The following is a 15433-nucleotide window of genomic DNA, read 5'->3' on the forward strand; positions in this document are numbered from 1 at the left end:
TCTGCACTACCAACAGTCACCTGAGCTGAACAGTTCACATCAGCTGCAAAACACATTCCAAGCAACTCAACTCTTCACACACATATCAGAACAGGCTCAGTGCAGCCAAACACTGTGCACAAACCTCACTGAGATAACGCACACTCTCACTCAGAACACAGAGTAAAAACACCAATACAGAAAATACTAACTTTCTCATCTTTACAGTTTGTACAATTTGAGTGACTTTACACTACTCAATAGTTTCTTTAAATAAATTATATTGATTTTATGTTATATACCAATTTTTACATAAGGTAAACAAGAAAGAACAAAAATCTGCAGTTTGCTTCAATATAGTATTTAGTCTAGTTATTTATGGAAATACTGGAAATAACTAAAAGGTAAAAAACAGTAACATAGACTAGCATCATGCAGCAAGTTTTCTTCATCCCATTGGATGTCTGCATCATCTCTAAATACTAATGAATGTGGTGTATACATCACTTGCCAAAAAAGTAAGAACACAGCTTTACTATAGTAAAGGTAGGTTTTTCACATTTTGTTTTTTTATAGCTGTGTATCTAACCTCAGATATCTTACCTGGGTATATTGGAATCGTTGCTCTTTTACCTGTTTCTCTACAAACGGTACAATGTATAATTGTTTGTAATTCTTAATGGTGTTTGTATACAAAAAAACTTATATGTTCAATAACTAGTCTAAAACAGGACATCTGCTTAGGCGTTCAGCTAAAATTGCAAACCGGCAGTGTTCCAGTGCACCAGACTAAAATCTATTCTGTTTAGAATGTGTGGTTAAGAGTTTTGACAGCAGTGTGTTAGCATTTGAACAAAGTTCTGTAAATCCACAGTTTTGTGCAGGTTGTGGTTAAGCCATGACATAAGTGTATAGAGATTTGAAAACGGTGTTCAATTAATGAAAACCAAACTAGAGTTTGGTCCGCATGAACTGCTGCTGTGCAGACTAGAGTTTTGCGCATGTGACTCCAGTTTCTCCCACTGTTTACCAATCAAAGAAAACTAACTTTTCTATGCTTCTTCTTAGTGTAAGCATAATTTTTCCATTATTTTGTAGAAGCATTAAAGGTAGCACTATAGTTAAAAGTTCAGAATAGAAGACATCACAGACAAATACATTTACATGTGTATGCGGCCAAAGATTGCTACATTAGCAGAGCTGTTTTCAGGTTTGCAAAATCAGTGTTATTGAAAGATTTAGACATTTCACACTTTTATGAGATTTTCACACATACAAAGGAGGAAGCCTTAAAACGTCCATCCTAAGTAGTTTTAAAATATCCATGAAATTGATGTCAACAAGACAGCATTACATCCACATGCTGAAAGAAAATGGCAGACTTTACTACACACTTCACCTTGCCTGACATGAAAGAGACAGACGTTACGTCAATAACAGTTCTTTGTACAGATTAATTCCAGAAAACCTTTGGACAGATTCCAAAATCAGTCTCTGGATGCATTACAACCTGTAAAAAACAATAGCTGTGATGGATTTATGTAGCTGAAATTTCAAACTGCTTAAATGTTATAAGGCCTTACTTCTCTATTAAGAATGTCTCTTCTTTCCCAGAGGACTATTACAATATACTTCAGAACAAATAGAAATAAATGGCTCTAACCAGTAAGATGATGTGTGTGTGTGTGTGTGTGTGTGTGTGTGTGTGTGTGTGTGTGTGTGTGTGTGTGTGTGTGTGTTTTCACAGTAAAACAAATCTAAACCACACTTCCAAAATAACTTCAAACTGCTCAGTGTCAATGTTTGTTCACCTCACCGTCTCTCTTCCAAAAGACACAGTGTTCCAGTATACAGTCTACTTAAACAACTATGAGTACTTAGCAAGGCAGACAACTGACAATGTTGATCAAGGAAAGAACACAACTTAAACAAACTCTCAGTATCTTTTTTCTAGCTACCTTTTAAGAATCCAAATCCTCAAAAAAAAAAAAAAAAATATCTATATATATATATTTTACACAGAGACAAGAGTGCATGATTTACAAAACCGAATATACAAGTCAGACATGCGCCACATGGAAAGAGTTTTTGTTATTGAGTTTGAAGCACAATGACACAAGGATTGCACATGTAAAATGAGCTGGATGTCAATTTCTAAATTTTAATCCATCCCGTCTTTATATCAAGAAAGACATCTCAGCATTGGCACATATGTTAGATTTCCGTGATTTGGTTATGTTATGCGATCAGTTGTCACGGTAACAGGTTCATTCATTTTCCTTTCAGCACTCTACCTGATGACATTCTCACTTAGATGTGACTAATAAGTGTTATGTTTTGTAAAAAAAATACAATGGTCTGATTTCAAACAGGTCCACATGAAACCTGTGCTTAAGATCTCCTCGTTCTTCTGTTATACACCTTTGATGAGACCTTTTTTGGATTGATACATGAGATTCCTAAGGCAGTACAACTGTAATTAAAGCAGGTGCCCAGAAAAAACTGTATAGGACTTCTTGTACAGCATGCCTTTGATTTGAATGGAACTGATGTTGCAGTTAGAAAGATTCACGCTCAGTGAGTTATTGAGTAAATGTCTGAAAGCAGACATGGTGAAAAGGCCTTCAGTTCCATTCTGTTCCCCAGTTTTCATTTTCATCTGGATTATAACCCTGGTAAAAACGTAGCAACAGAGTGAATGCTTTTATTGTAGGTAGAGAGACATACAGCATATGAGCTTTATGTGTGTGCGTCAACTGTAAAATGTGTGTGTTTGTTTGTGTTTCCCTCTGACTCACCGTCCAGCCTCCTCCATCTGTGGTCATGTCACAGTAGACCTGGAAGCCTGCGGGGTGGTGAATAGGAAACACTGAGTAGATGCCGTCCTCTCTTTGACCACTGGCGTACAGATCACCACAGTCACGGGGACGTGAGCCTAGGGAGAGGTGAAAGTAGGGAGACATGAAGTAAATGAGGTCCGATATGGCTTGCAAAAGAAAAAGATTGCTTGGAGCGTAAAGTGAACTCAGTAATAAAGACAAAATGAGGAAAAGATTAGATAACACTTGTCACACTGTCCTCTGTCTACAGACAGGCAAAGAGAGGCACATAAGTACAGTAAACATGTAGGAGCAGAGCAGTTGTAGTTCTATGTTGTGAAGTCATCTTGTCAAAATGAGACCTCAAAGTGTTGGCTTACTCAATTATTTTCTTTAAAAAAGGATAGAAAGAGCAGGGTGAAGGCAGACAATGACTGTGTGGACAAGGAAGACACACATGTAAGATGGTGGGATTGATGGTGAGGCGTAAGAGAGATAACCCAACAGAGTCTAAAGATAAAAACGTAGAAAAACATGGGACGCAAGTAGGTCAAAATGAAGACAGAAAGTCTCAAGAGTGGAGCGTGGACCTGATGCCATAGAGAAGACACAGATGTATAGCACAGCGATAGATTTGAGATAACACATGGACACACGGAAAAGCAAGAAAAAAGTCATTATGGAAGTTGGAGAGGAAGACGTATTGCTTAGTGATCAGATATATACATTTGAGTGAACCAACACAGATAAAGAGACAGGAAGAGTGGAGAGTAAAAATGAATTCAGGAACAGTTAGTGCAGAGGAAACGAGACAGCGACAGGGAGCTTGTAATGTATACAACAGAGCAGAACAGCAGCACTCTTTTCTGTGATGGAGAAACCCGTTTTACACAGGGGATACAAAATCTATTCCCCAGGAAGCAGGAGAGGAACTCGGTTATAAGGACAATGTCATAGATTATGCATGCCAGCCTCCGCAGGGTCAAACCCCAAAGTTAAAAACAGTAAGGAGAGCTCTCTTTTTTTTTTTTTTTACAGTTGCTAGATGATATGGAATGTTTGGTCTCCCCAAAGATTTTCCATTTCTCCGTGTAAGCCTAGACTACTGAGCTCCGACTTTCATCATCATCATCACACATGAATGGTAACATGTCCCAGTTCTTTTCGTTACAGGGAACTGAAGCTGTCTGGGTTTCATGGAACATTAAAAAAAAGAGACTATCATCATTATTTAAAAATTTGGTCCTCAACCGTATAACAAGGTACACGGTAGACTTTTTTCTTCCAAGGACCCCCCTTATGATCCGACTGATACTCCAGGTCCACATTAGCCTTGCAACTTTGTTCGAACACAATTAAACAGATTTTTGGTCTGTCTGCAAAATATGTTCACATCCCAAACTTTTATATTCCAGTCACAATGTTACCTAGCAATCTAAAGTCTTAACAGTTTCTGGTCATCGTCTACCCTTCCTGTTGTCTGTTTTAACCACTGTGGACTTTATGGTGCCATTTATTTTTCTCTTACTGTCAACAAAACCCATGAACAGAGTAAAGACAACAATGTGCGTCTCTTAATACTTTCTAAAACTCTAAACTGCCTTCCTAAAGCACAGTTGTTTTATAGCAAATGTGAATCAAACAGGAGGAAATGTTGTTAGTAGGATAATATAATATGTTAACAAGTAGAAAACCATGGAATATGACCAGATATTTTAAACTAGACAATTTCTTTTTCATATTTTCTTTTTTTAAAGATCATTTTTGTTTTTTAGCCTCTAATAGACAGGACAGCTGTAGATAAGGAAGGGGAAGAGAGAGGGGGACGACATGCAGCAAATGGCTGCAGGTCGGACCTACATCAAGGACTGAGTCTCTGCATATGGGCACCTGCTAGACCAGGTGAGCTACCTATGCGCCCATAGACATTCATTTCTAATGATGTGTGTATAATGTGTGTGTATGTGTGCGCATGCTAGTTTTTGTGTTGGAACTGTTCTGAATCTCATGTGTTTGCAACAAAATACTTTGCATAACCCTTCAAAGTAAGTTGCTCTGACATTGCAGGCACTGCATAGTAGGAACTGAACTCATTTAAATGCACCCTGCCCTTGCAGTTCCAGCAAACACTACTCATCTGTGGCAGCCATTATGGTTGTTTCCAACCATGAATATGTCCTGGAACTAACTTTCTATTTATGTTTTGTCTTTTTGTCTTAAAAAAAAAAACAATTCTCATACAACTGAATAATTAATGTGGCAGCAAAAATAATAATAAAGATAAAGAGATCTACAAAATGTCAAGCCAACTTGCACTTGTTTGCTTACTGCTGACAACAGAAATACGCTTTAACTTGTTAACCTTTTCACTAGTGAAAGCCACTGTGCAACATTAGAGCAAAGTCAGGCAGCCCATGAACTGAAAAGTAGGACTTCTATGGTGCTTTCGTACAACTCCGAAACCCTACTACAGTCAGAGCTGAGAAGGGCTTCACTGCTGTCAGGTTTGGATTCATAACTTTGAAAATCCGATATGCTCTTATGGGAATCCAATGCAAAGTGTACAGAGATGAATACTTCAAATACCCACAGGCACCGTGGGACACACAGGCAGTCATAGATATTCATGGCTGTGCCCAAATCCTAAACACATAATGTATGCACACAGTCGTAAAGAGACATCAAATATTTGAAAGAATGTGCTGTTGAGTATAGCATGTGCATAGATGCTTTATATTTATTCACATATGCCAAATGTATTATAACTGGTCTTACTAAGACGTTTCATATATACAATATATATGAAATGTCAAGGGCGAATTCAACAAAAACCCAGAATTGCCACTGGCTGCGTTGGGGTTTATGGTTTGAGTGTAAGTTTAAGGAGCAATAGGAGTGGAAATCTGCAGATTTCAATTAAAATTTGGCCGACTTAGGGCCCTATCTTGCACCCAGCAAAGCTCAGCACAGCACAGCACAGCACAGCACAGCGCAAAGCCCGACTTAGTTTTGGCTAAGTGTCTTAGCTAGTTTAAGACCGACACAGTTGTCAATTTCCTGTCCAGCGCATGCGTCGTTAAAACAACAAATGCACCTGCCCCCATCTTTGCGGCCATGGGCGTGCTGGTCTTTCAAGGAGGTGTGTTCAGGTGAATTCATGGCGTATTGATATTTCAAGGCAGCGGGAGGTGATCGTGCCATTGACCAACGCCAAGTCCTGGTCTAAAGCCAATAGAGCAGCATTTCATTGTTATTTTAACAGCAAATTAGTAAAATGTGCCTAGGCTTATGCACAGCGTGCACACTATGCACAAACACACAGGGAAGCACAGCAGCACACAAACATGCAAAAGATGAAAAAGATTATTAATAAAAATATACCGGTGCAAATCCACCGTCATAATAGCAATGCGCCAAGGTACAAACGCGTCTGGCTTTTAAATGGAATGGGAGATGACACTGATTGGTTCATTGCATGTTACGCCCAAAAGACACCTATGATTTAATGAATGCACTAAGTACAATCCCTTTGAACCTTGCGCCAGGCGCGCGGACCCTTTCTTACGCCATCAAACTAGCAAAAGTGGATTTGGACGCGCCCTAAACGCACCTGTGCCATGCACTTCAAGCCGTGCAATCAGATTGTTAAAATAGGGCCCTCATTCTCAAAGACAGGGGGTTAAAGTGCTTACAAAGACTCTTGCACAGTAAACATTAAAAAGAGACTTTTTGAAGCGCTATCCATGGTGCTGAACTTTTGTGCTGGTTGGTCATTTATTCTGAATGTTGTACAGCTTTACTCCAGACATTTAGGATATCCATGTTTCAAATAAGTCAATGTAAAGCACTTTGTGGACATTTACATGAAACATACCCCATTCCATTATGCCCTATTGGTATTGCCATTTCAAAACTGTTATTATAGGCTACATGGGATCCAATTTCACAAGTATTTATTTTAATTAGCTCCTGGCTTTATATAAAAGGCAACATCTACAAATTGAGCCACACAGGGGAGAATAACAGCAATTTTGCCTTAATATTAGGCTCTTATTTTCTCCTCTCTTGCCTGTATAGAAGACAGTATATCATAAAGGAAAGGAGTGGGTATATTTTCTTCAAATGAAATGCTTCTTTCTGCATGCCGTCATCCCTGGTAGACAGCATACAGAAAATTCCGCAATGCATAGCACATAAAAAGATAGATATAGTAAACAAGGATATACTTATTCTCCCAAATTCTCTCTTATCAATGTCATAAAGAGTATCCCACAGTCCAGTGTGCTGACGCTGAATCTGGTTTTTATGATAGTTAAATAGGTCTGCAGATATCAGTAACCCCATATCCCCAAAAAGATAACTTTTTTTTTCATCCCAATAATGTGGGAACATTTTTATTTTAAGTATAACTCATTGGTTGGTTTACTAAATTTCTTTCATATACATTTATTAAAAATGGGCTCATGTAGGAAAAATATTAGTAATGATTTAATGAAATGCCATAAAAAGGTGACTGAACTGGACACTTCTTTCCAGGCGCAAAATACACATAGCTGATACATAATCATACCTTATTATAACATTTCACCAGACTTTTTACCTATTAACATATTAAGACAAACACATGTATAATCTAACCCAAACAAAAGAAAACAGTGATGTTACAGTATGTAATGCTGTCATGGGGCCGAGCTGTGGGGACATGGCTTGGGAACCAGGGTCGTCGGTTCAAGTCCCCAAGAACAGAGTGTGGATTAGTAGCTGGACAGCTGCCATTTTTCCTCCTGAGAGTTGATGAAGTGCCCTAAAGCAAGGTACCACACTACATCTCTGCATACATAATGTGTAGTTCCTGTGTGTGCATCTGTGTATGAATATACGTGTATATAACAACAGAGTAAACAACCCTTGTAGGATTAATAAAGAACCTAACGTATGTATAATAGCTACCTGCTGTTGCACCATATTGTGAGTTGTTGTAATTGTGTTCTCCTCATACAATGTGCATACAGGTCATAAATTAACTAATGACTGCCTTCACAATAGAAAACAATGTTTCCATCTCTGTCGCTGTTATTATTAATATAGAGGAAGAAAACAACAAATTAAAATAAAGCTTGACGAAATTACTCCTCAATTAAATTGTAATACCTGCTGTGAAATAACAATTCTGCTAACACCTAAGGAACAACCAGTCTACCAATTAATTTATAATCTATTGCTACCCACGATTCTGGTATGTTTCAAGTAATGTTTACTGATTGTTTTAGTAATTCTGGTAGGCGATACCAGGCATGTACAACAGATGGCTGAACCACCAGTGAAAAGGTTCATCACCATGGACAGAGCTTCAACCAGTCAATTTTGATGCAATGTTTGATCTTTATTTGACTTCAAATCAAATCATGCATTACTAAAGTAGTGCTAATATAATAATCTATGTAATATAGAATACAATATTAGAGCATTAGATACATCTAAATTAAAAATCATAGTTCTGTTTGAAAACCTGTCTATTGTCACACTTCGTAACCCAGAAGATCCACTGATATTAAAACAAAGATAGACAAAAAAAAAAAGATTAATTCAGATTAATTTTAAAAAGCATTAACATAATCAGGCACAGGTAAGAAGTAAGAAGAAGTAAGAAGAAGGCGCACAAGCTAATTGCTCAGTTGAACCAATTAGGCTGTAAAATTTGTAAAATAGGATATTAAAAAAAAAAACAATGTGTCATGTGAAACACTTCCGATCCAAAAGGAAAAGTACATGCCTGTTCCCTCGTGTTTGCAGATATATGAGATATCGTTCAGATTTTCAAGTTGTGAACACTCTCTCGTACTGTGCTGTTATATGCTGTTTGCAATACATGAGGAGCCTTCCCTCTGTGCTCCTAGGCTACCTATGCACAGGAAATCCAACAGGGGAATGCCATCAGGTATACTATGCCTGGTTAAAAGCCTTCCAATGGGATGATGCCTCTGGCCATTCTCTGCCTCGCAGCAACACGGCCCAGTGGACATGCAAGTCATTTCTCATGTACAGTAAAACATTCCACATCTCTACCAAGGCCAGTGGATAGTGTGAATGAGATATGGCCCAGGGAAACATACTAATAGCCCCAGGAGAGGTTAAGTTGAATGAATATGTGGCGAGATGAATGACAGCCCACACTGGAATATAATTTTATAGAATTGTGGAGTCGGGCTGACAGAGGATGGGATCACAACATGGAGCAGAATACAGTGGCAGAAGGTCACATATTTAGGTAGCCAGTGAAGTATGAATAATTTATACAGAGACAGAGGGACAAATTGAATACCAGACAGACAAATCTACAAAGAAAGAATCCAATCTTGCCAGACAAGTATAGTCCTGCCACGCCTCATTTCTCTTACCATTGGCGCAGCCCTTGAAACGGGCCCCTCTGACCGGAGCCCTCTGCAAGTCGGCCTTGACACGCGCCTTCAGGCCCACGTTCTCCTTCTGCATGGCGTTAAGAGCATCACTCACTGAGTTCACTACCTTCACCATGTTGATTTGACTGTCTGACAGCAGCTGAAAAACACACAGACACATTAGTTACACTTAAAAAAAAATAATTTTACAAAGTACTACAAGCTGCGTGCTTCAATATTACTTCTGACCATTTTGCAAAGTGTTTTTACAACCGTCCAAAGAGTGTCAGTGACTTCCTTTTATTTCACTGCATTATAAAAATGATCAATAAGATGTGTGAAACTTTCTTTGAGAGAAACTTTTCTTAAAGTTATAAGATTTCAATTATATCAAAACCCAATTTTTGATGCTATTTATGGCTGCCAATTATTAGACTATAGCCATTTGGTCCATAGTCCACAATGTCTGGATTAAAATGTAAAAAGCATGCACAAAAAAAAATGTAATTTCTGTATAACTTATGTAATGACATAATTTCAAAGAGCAGCACAGCCAGTTCCTAGGCATTTAAAAGAGAAACATATTTGCATCAGTACATGTAAAGTGGTAAAGATTACACATAAAGAAATCATCATGCCGACCATCTAAGGAAATACATGGAATGCTAGTCTTTTTTACTTGTACTGTATTTCTGACAGTGTAGCTGCTCAAACTATGTTTCTTGCCCCCAGTCATTTGGAACGGAAATCTGAGACTTTTTTATTGTTAAGAACTTCTTAACGTTATCACCAGTAAGCACAGGTGTTGTCAAATCAACCAGAACGGAAAGCTTACGGATTATAGCGTTAAGATAAGCAATCCAAAACATTCTTTTCCTTTGATTTTGTCAGAGAGTTACATCACATTCGCATAGTTGCACCTGCAAAGAGGGACTTAAGAAATTCGCCCTTTAGAGTGCTCAGGGATGATCCACCATCTGACATTACAAACCTTTATAATGTCAGAAGTGAACAAGTTCACTCAATCTATCTCATAATGTCCATGTTTACGTAATGTATGTCTTCTGGATTGTGGCGGTAGCGCTTTTCAGCAACAAACTCAGATGTTGGAGCACCCTTGAACACACCAGCAAGCACAATTTACACTAAGCCTCCACAAAGCACACTTCCTATGGAGCCGTTTTGATGCTATGAAGCCATTACCCGCTGTTAGCCTTCCATTGACTGCCATTCATTTTAGCATAACTTCGACAGCGAATAACTTTGCATCTGAAGCGTTTAAAGACTTTGTTTGTCAACTGTTAATTTCTGAAGAAACACGACAATGTACAGTATAAAAGGCAACAATTGTGTCATAACAAAGCGTCTTGCTGTCGCATAGTCGACAATGCTGTTTTAGTTTAATTACTAATGTTAACTAGCACTTTCATGTTCACTTGTTCAGGTGGGGAATGAGGTCTTACCCCAAGTGAAGGAGTTTAAATACCTTGTTCGCAAGTGAGGGGACAATGGAGTGAGAGACTGGTCGGAGAATCGGTGCAGCGGGGGCGGTATTACATTCATGATTAAGATTTTTCTTGACAAAGTTACCAAAAGACTTACAGTCTAACTTTCAGACAAATGGCTCACATCACATCTACGTCGTCAAGCTCATTTGGAGGCTGCGCAATAATGTTCAGCCATCACCGGAAAAGTGCTTCTTATAAACTTGATGACAATTTGACTTTGAAAAAATATGTTGATGGGGGGGAAAAAAGTTGTGCATATTGAAAATGAAAAAAACAAATGCTGCCTCAAGGGAGAGAAGTCTATCTAAAAAGTTTTGGTTTGGTAGGCTACTTCATTTGTAGTTAATGGGCTAAATCATACAGTATATAACCACTGGAAAAGCAAAGTCCTTTAGGGACCTTTAGAAAAACAAAAGAGCAAAGACTGCCCTGTGTAGCAAAGACGCCACATGGTACCCTATCCCATAATGCACCAAGCTGAATGCTGTAAAATACGTAAGGACCCTGTGGGAAGGATGGTGATGAATGTATGTGCTAGGACTTTCAGAGAGCAGGGTAACCTCCCTGATCTACTGTGATCACTTTTTTACCTGCAGCCCTTTATACGCTGTTCTCTGCCAAAAGGTCGTTTTCACATATTGCCCTAGTTGGCCAACACCTATGCACAACCAGATGTTGTGCCCCATATGCACGCACACACACGCACGCGCACGCACATGCACACGCACGCGCACGCACATGCACACGCACGCGCACACCTTACCTTTGCAGGTAAGAAACCTTCTTATGCTCACAAATACCCAGGCACTCTCTCTCTCTCTCTCTCTCTCTCCTTTTGTCTTTCTCCACTCTCTCTCAACTCACAAACACACACACACACACACAGACCTGCAGTGCTGAAAGTTGTATATGCTGTACAGGTTTCAGGGCCTTCTATCAAAAAATCCCTGGTTGCCTTTCCCTGGTCTCAATAACTACTGTATGCAGCACACCTCTGAGGCACAACAAGCTGCACTGCAATCATATTACATGGGCACTGGGGCTTAACCCCCCCCCCCCACAGTTATAAACAACAACAAATGTTAGGCACCCACATGCAACACACACACACACACACACACACACACACACACACACACACACACACACACACACACACACACACACACACACACACACACACACACACACACACACACACACACACACACCTCAGCAGCTAGGCAGCTGAGAAGACAGGGTGAACTGCTTTGTCTTTGAGTGAAAGGGTAAAGCAAAGTGGCTGTATTTTACAGAGGAGTTTAAAAAGGCTTTAACATGTTTGATAAATGAGTTTGCCTCCAAGTGTTGTGTATTTCTAGTGTTGTATTTCCTTCATTGTGTACATGGCATGTTTGTTTTTTGTGTGTGTGTTCATAGAGAGAGACAAAAGCAGACAACTGTCTGCAGTCTTAATTTTAAGCATTGATTGACACATCAATTAGGATCCTGATGTAATTAGCTCTCATTAGGCAGCCTTTCCATTGGCTCCCAAAATCAGTCACAACACAGCACTTAACACAGGGAGCTTTGCTTGTCATCAAGCTTTAAACACAATCTGTGGCAGACACAAAAGGTGTTGAATTACATTTTTTAAATCTCAACATGATTCACAATGTGTGATGCACCTGCACTAAAATACTAAAAAACAAAAATCAAGCTTTACTACAACGTTACGTAGTTTAAATCCAGTTTTGTTTCATACATCTAAATTTACATTTAATCATGATTGAATTTTTTGCACAGGTGAGCTTTTGTTGGCATCAATCACACGTCCCATACGGTAGACAAATCCCTGTGGGGTAAAGTCCCAGAACAGAGAAGAGTAGCAAAAATCGTGATTCCGTCTCCATTTGCCTAATACCACATCTTCCCCTCACAGACAGCAGCTGTCCAGTCAACTGGAGCCTGGATGTGCAAATGGGAGAAGTGAAGAGGAGCCCCATCAAAAATTCGCCCACGCTTTCCTCCTAACCGGTGCAGCGCTTACAAGTTGAAAATAATTTAAACTCTCAAGCATATTTGAACGATGCCATGCTTTCACTTATAAATCAAGGTAACCAATACATTTTAAAATGTATAGAGAAAACTTCTAACAACTGCTCTTTGCTGGACACCTATTAATCAGTGCTGTGAAAGGACTGCTAAACACACTTCCTAATGTTGCTCTGTGAATGCTGAATGATGTGGTTCTTATTCCTTAAGAAATCCTCATTTAACTGAAAAGTTCCCAAGAATCAGCACTGAGTATAATAACTTGTTTCTTAGTCAAAAGCTGAATATTGTAAACATTACTTCTCAGAGGTTTAAAGACATCCTACTAGAGTAGGTACAAGTCTTCAAGATTATTGTTCGATTAGTTCACCGAGAGATACTTAATGTACAGCTAACTTTATAATTGTATATAATTCATGTATTATTTCTGTCATTTTCAAGCAAAATTATTCTACTGTCAAGTAGTAGTCAAGTGTGAAGATTTACTTATTATGTGTTATATCATTACAAAGTGAATATTGTTGGGTTTTGGACTGTTGGTAGGCAAAGCAACCAAATGAGTCATCTTGCGCTCTGAGAACTAGAGATGGGTATTTATTTTCCCCATTTTTTGACAAAATGAATAATTTATGAATCTAGAAAATATCCAGCAGATTAATCGATAATACTAATCTTCATAACTTGCAGCCCTGCATCCTACAAGAGCGCAGATCCCGGACAGAAAAAAATCCTGACAAATGCCAAGATATGAAAAATATATTATTTTTATTATGTAGGATGATCTCCACATCTGATGTACACAGGGTACAGCCATGCTGAGTGTACCATATTTTACCGTGTTGCACTTTGGCAGCCCTGTGGCTCCCAGCCATCTTTTCCTCCTACGTCAGAAATTTCAGAGAACATTTTTCATTTTTTGGCAGCTTTGTTCATCTGACTCCACCTTCTCCCCAAGAGCAACTGTATGGGTACATATTTTCCCTTTGTGTTATTTGTCTGGTGTCAATAAGCTTTGTTTCAAAGAAAAATACACATTTAGAATCCAGAAAGTACACTAAAGATACCAAATACTTAATGTAAACACTGTGCCCCAGAATGTTAATCTAACCTCTGCCTTACTGACTATATTTATCTTGTTAAACAGAAACCATAAATCATAGACATAGGAGGCCTCTGAAGCAAAGAAACAATGAATACAAGGATTATTCCAATGATGGACAGAACATTAAAAGGAAATGTTTTCATATAAATCTCATTCATATCACACAGAGAATCTCTGGTCTTTTATAAGGCTTTTGATTTTGTCAATGTGTGGTTGGATCCATGTGTGGTTTGGAGGTGAACGTCCACTAGCCGTGATATTAAATCAGTATTAATGTAAGTGGTGGGATAGCCTTTTAATGTCTGTGTGCACTTGGCCATAAGTCTCTCTAAAGTGAGAGTCCCTCATCAGTATGTACTGTTTTCCGTTTGTATGCCAAAACTGTAGGAGTTTCCATAATACCATTATATTTAACAAAGACAATTCCAGAAATGTATATTGCAGTGAATCATCTCTAAAGGATCTTGTTAATGTTCTAGGCAAATTAAATTTTGTTTTTATATTTTGTTCTGTACATTTTGTGATTACATATATGTTTAAGAGTCTATGTACTAAAAAAAAGAACACTATTTACATTGTTTTGTGTTGTTCTGATGACCGTAGTTTGGACCCTCTAAAACACTGATTTGTATTGCTTTGAAGATGTATCTTTAGAGCTTCCTATTTGCTTAACTGAATTAGGTTTCCACATGTTACAACTTGTGAATGTGACTTTTTATCATTATCCACTCATATTGAGGTTTTGAAGTTATTCATATCACATCACTGGCTGAAATACTGCAACAGGCACTCTGAATTTTACTTTTTCAAGTCCTCAAACGACTTTGAGTTGACCAGAATGAACATCTTGAGGCAACATGGTTTTCTATTATAGAGCAGCAGAGGCTCGCCCTTAGATCTTTACCAGAGGTTTTGGGTGTCACTTGCCCAAAACATTAATATTGCACAAGCACATAACTCAGTTTAAACTGTGACCTGTAGTTCAAGGAAATCAGTAAGTCATGCTCTTCCTTGCAGCCCTGCAGTTTTTTTTTTTTGCAGTCAGACATTGTGCAAAACTGAACATGAAGTCACTTGAATATGAGATCCAGATTTTGTGTCCATAGGACTTCTGCTTTCGGTATTCTAGTGCTTCTAATTTTCTTTTTTTATGCTGAAGGGGTGCATGAGTGCAGGTCACAAAACCCCCACATAATGGGCATTATATCTGGTTGCCTACATTGCAGGGCTGCCATTGCTGGTCAGAGTGAAAAATTACATTAACAACTTTAATGTAATGTATTCCCCTGACAAAAGGTTGCACTTGTTACAATGAGAAGCATCTGTGGAGACAGTAACCTGAGAGACATCGAGGAGACTGTAATGAGAACACTCGTTAAGATTTTAAGGTATGCACCACAGAAATGTGAGGAGAATGTTAGAGTAGAAGTACTTTGGGGATTGGGTAATTTGTATTTTGTGTTTAAAATTCTATTGAATTTTCATAAACTGATTTTGAAGTTGGGCTCCCTTCGCTTCATTAGTTTTCTACAAGTGATGACTACAGAGAGGTGGTTTGCCAGGATAGCGTGTGTGTGTGTGTGTGTGTGTGTG

General features: G+C 38.6%; 1 protein-coding gene across 2 annotated transcripts in view; it reads right to left on the reverse strand.

The window, feature by feature from the left end:
- fibcd1b (fibrinogen C domain containing 1b) overlaps nucleotides 1-15433 on the reverse strand; it is a 111652-nt gene that overhangs the window by 54022 nt on the left and 42197 nt on the right. For both annotated transcript variants that reach the window (XM_032539713.1, XM_032539712.1), the window contains 2 exons: nucleotides 9197-9356; nucleotides 2778-2914 (listed from right to left, as the gene is read on the reverse strand). In XM_032539713.1, the coding sequence (XP_032395604.1) occupies nucleotides 2778-2914; nucleotides 9197-9356 (297 nt within the window). The remainder of the gene's footprint in view (nucleotides 1-2777; nucleotides 2915-9196; nucleotides 9357-15433) is intronic.

Source organism: Etheostoma spectabile, chromosome 16 (assembly GCF_008692095.1).
Source record: "Etheostoma spectabile isolate EspeVRDwgs_2016 chromosome 16, UIUC_Espe_1.0, whole genome shotgun sequence".
NCBI lineage: Eukaryota > Metazoa > Chordata > Actinopteri > Perciformes > Percidae > Etheostoma > Etheostoma spectabile.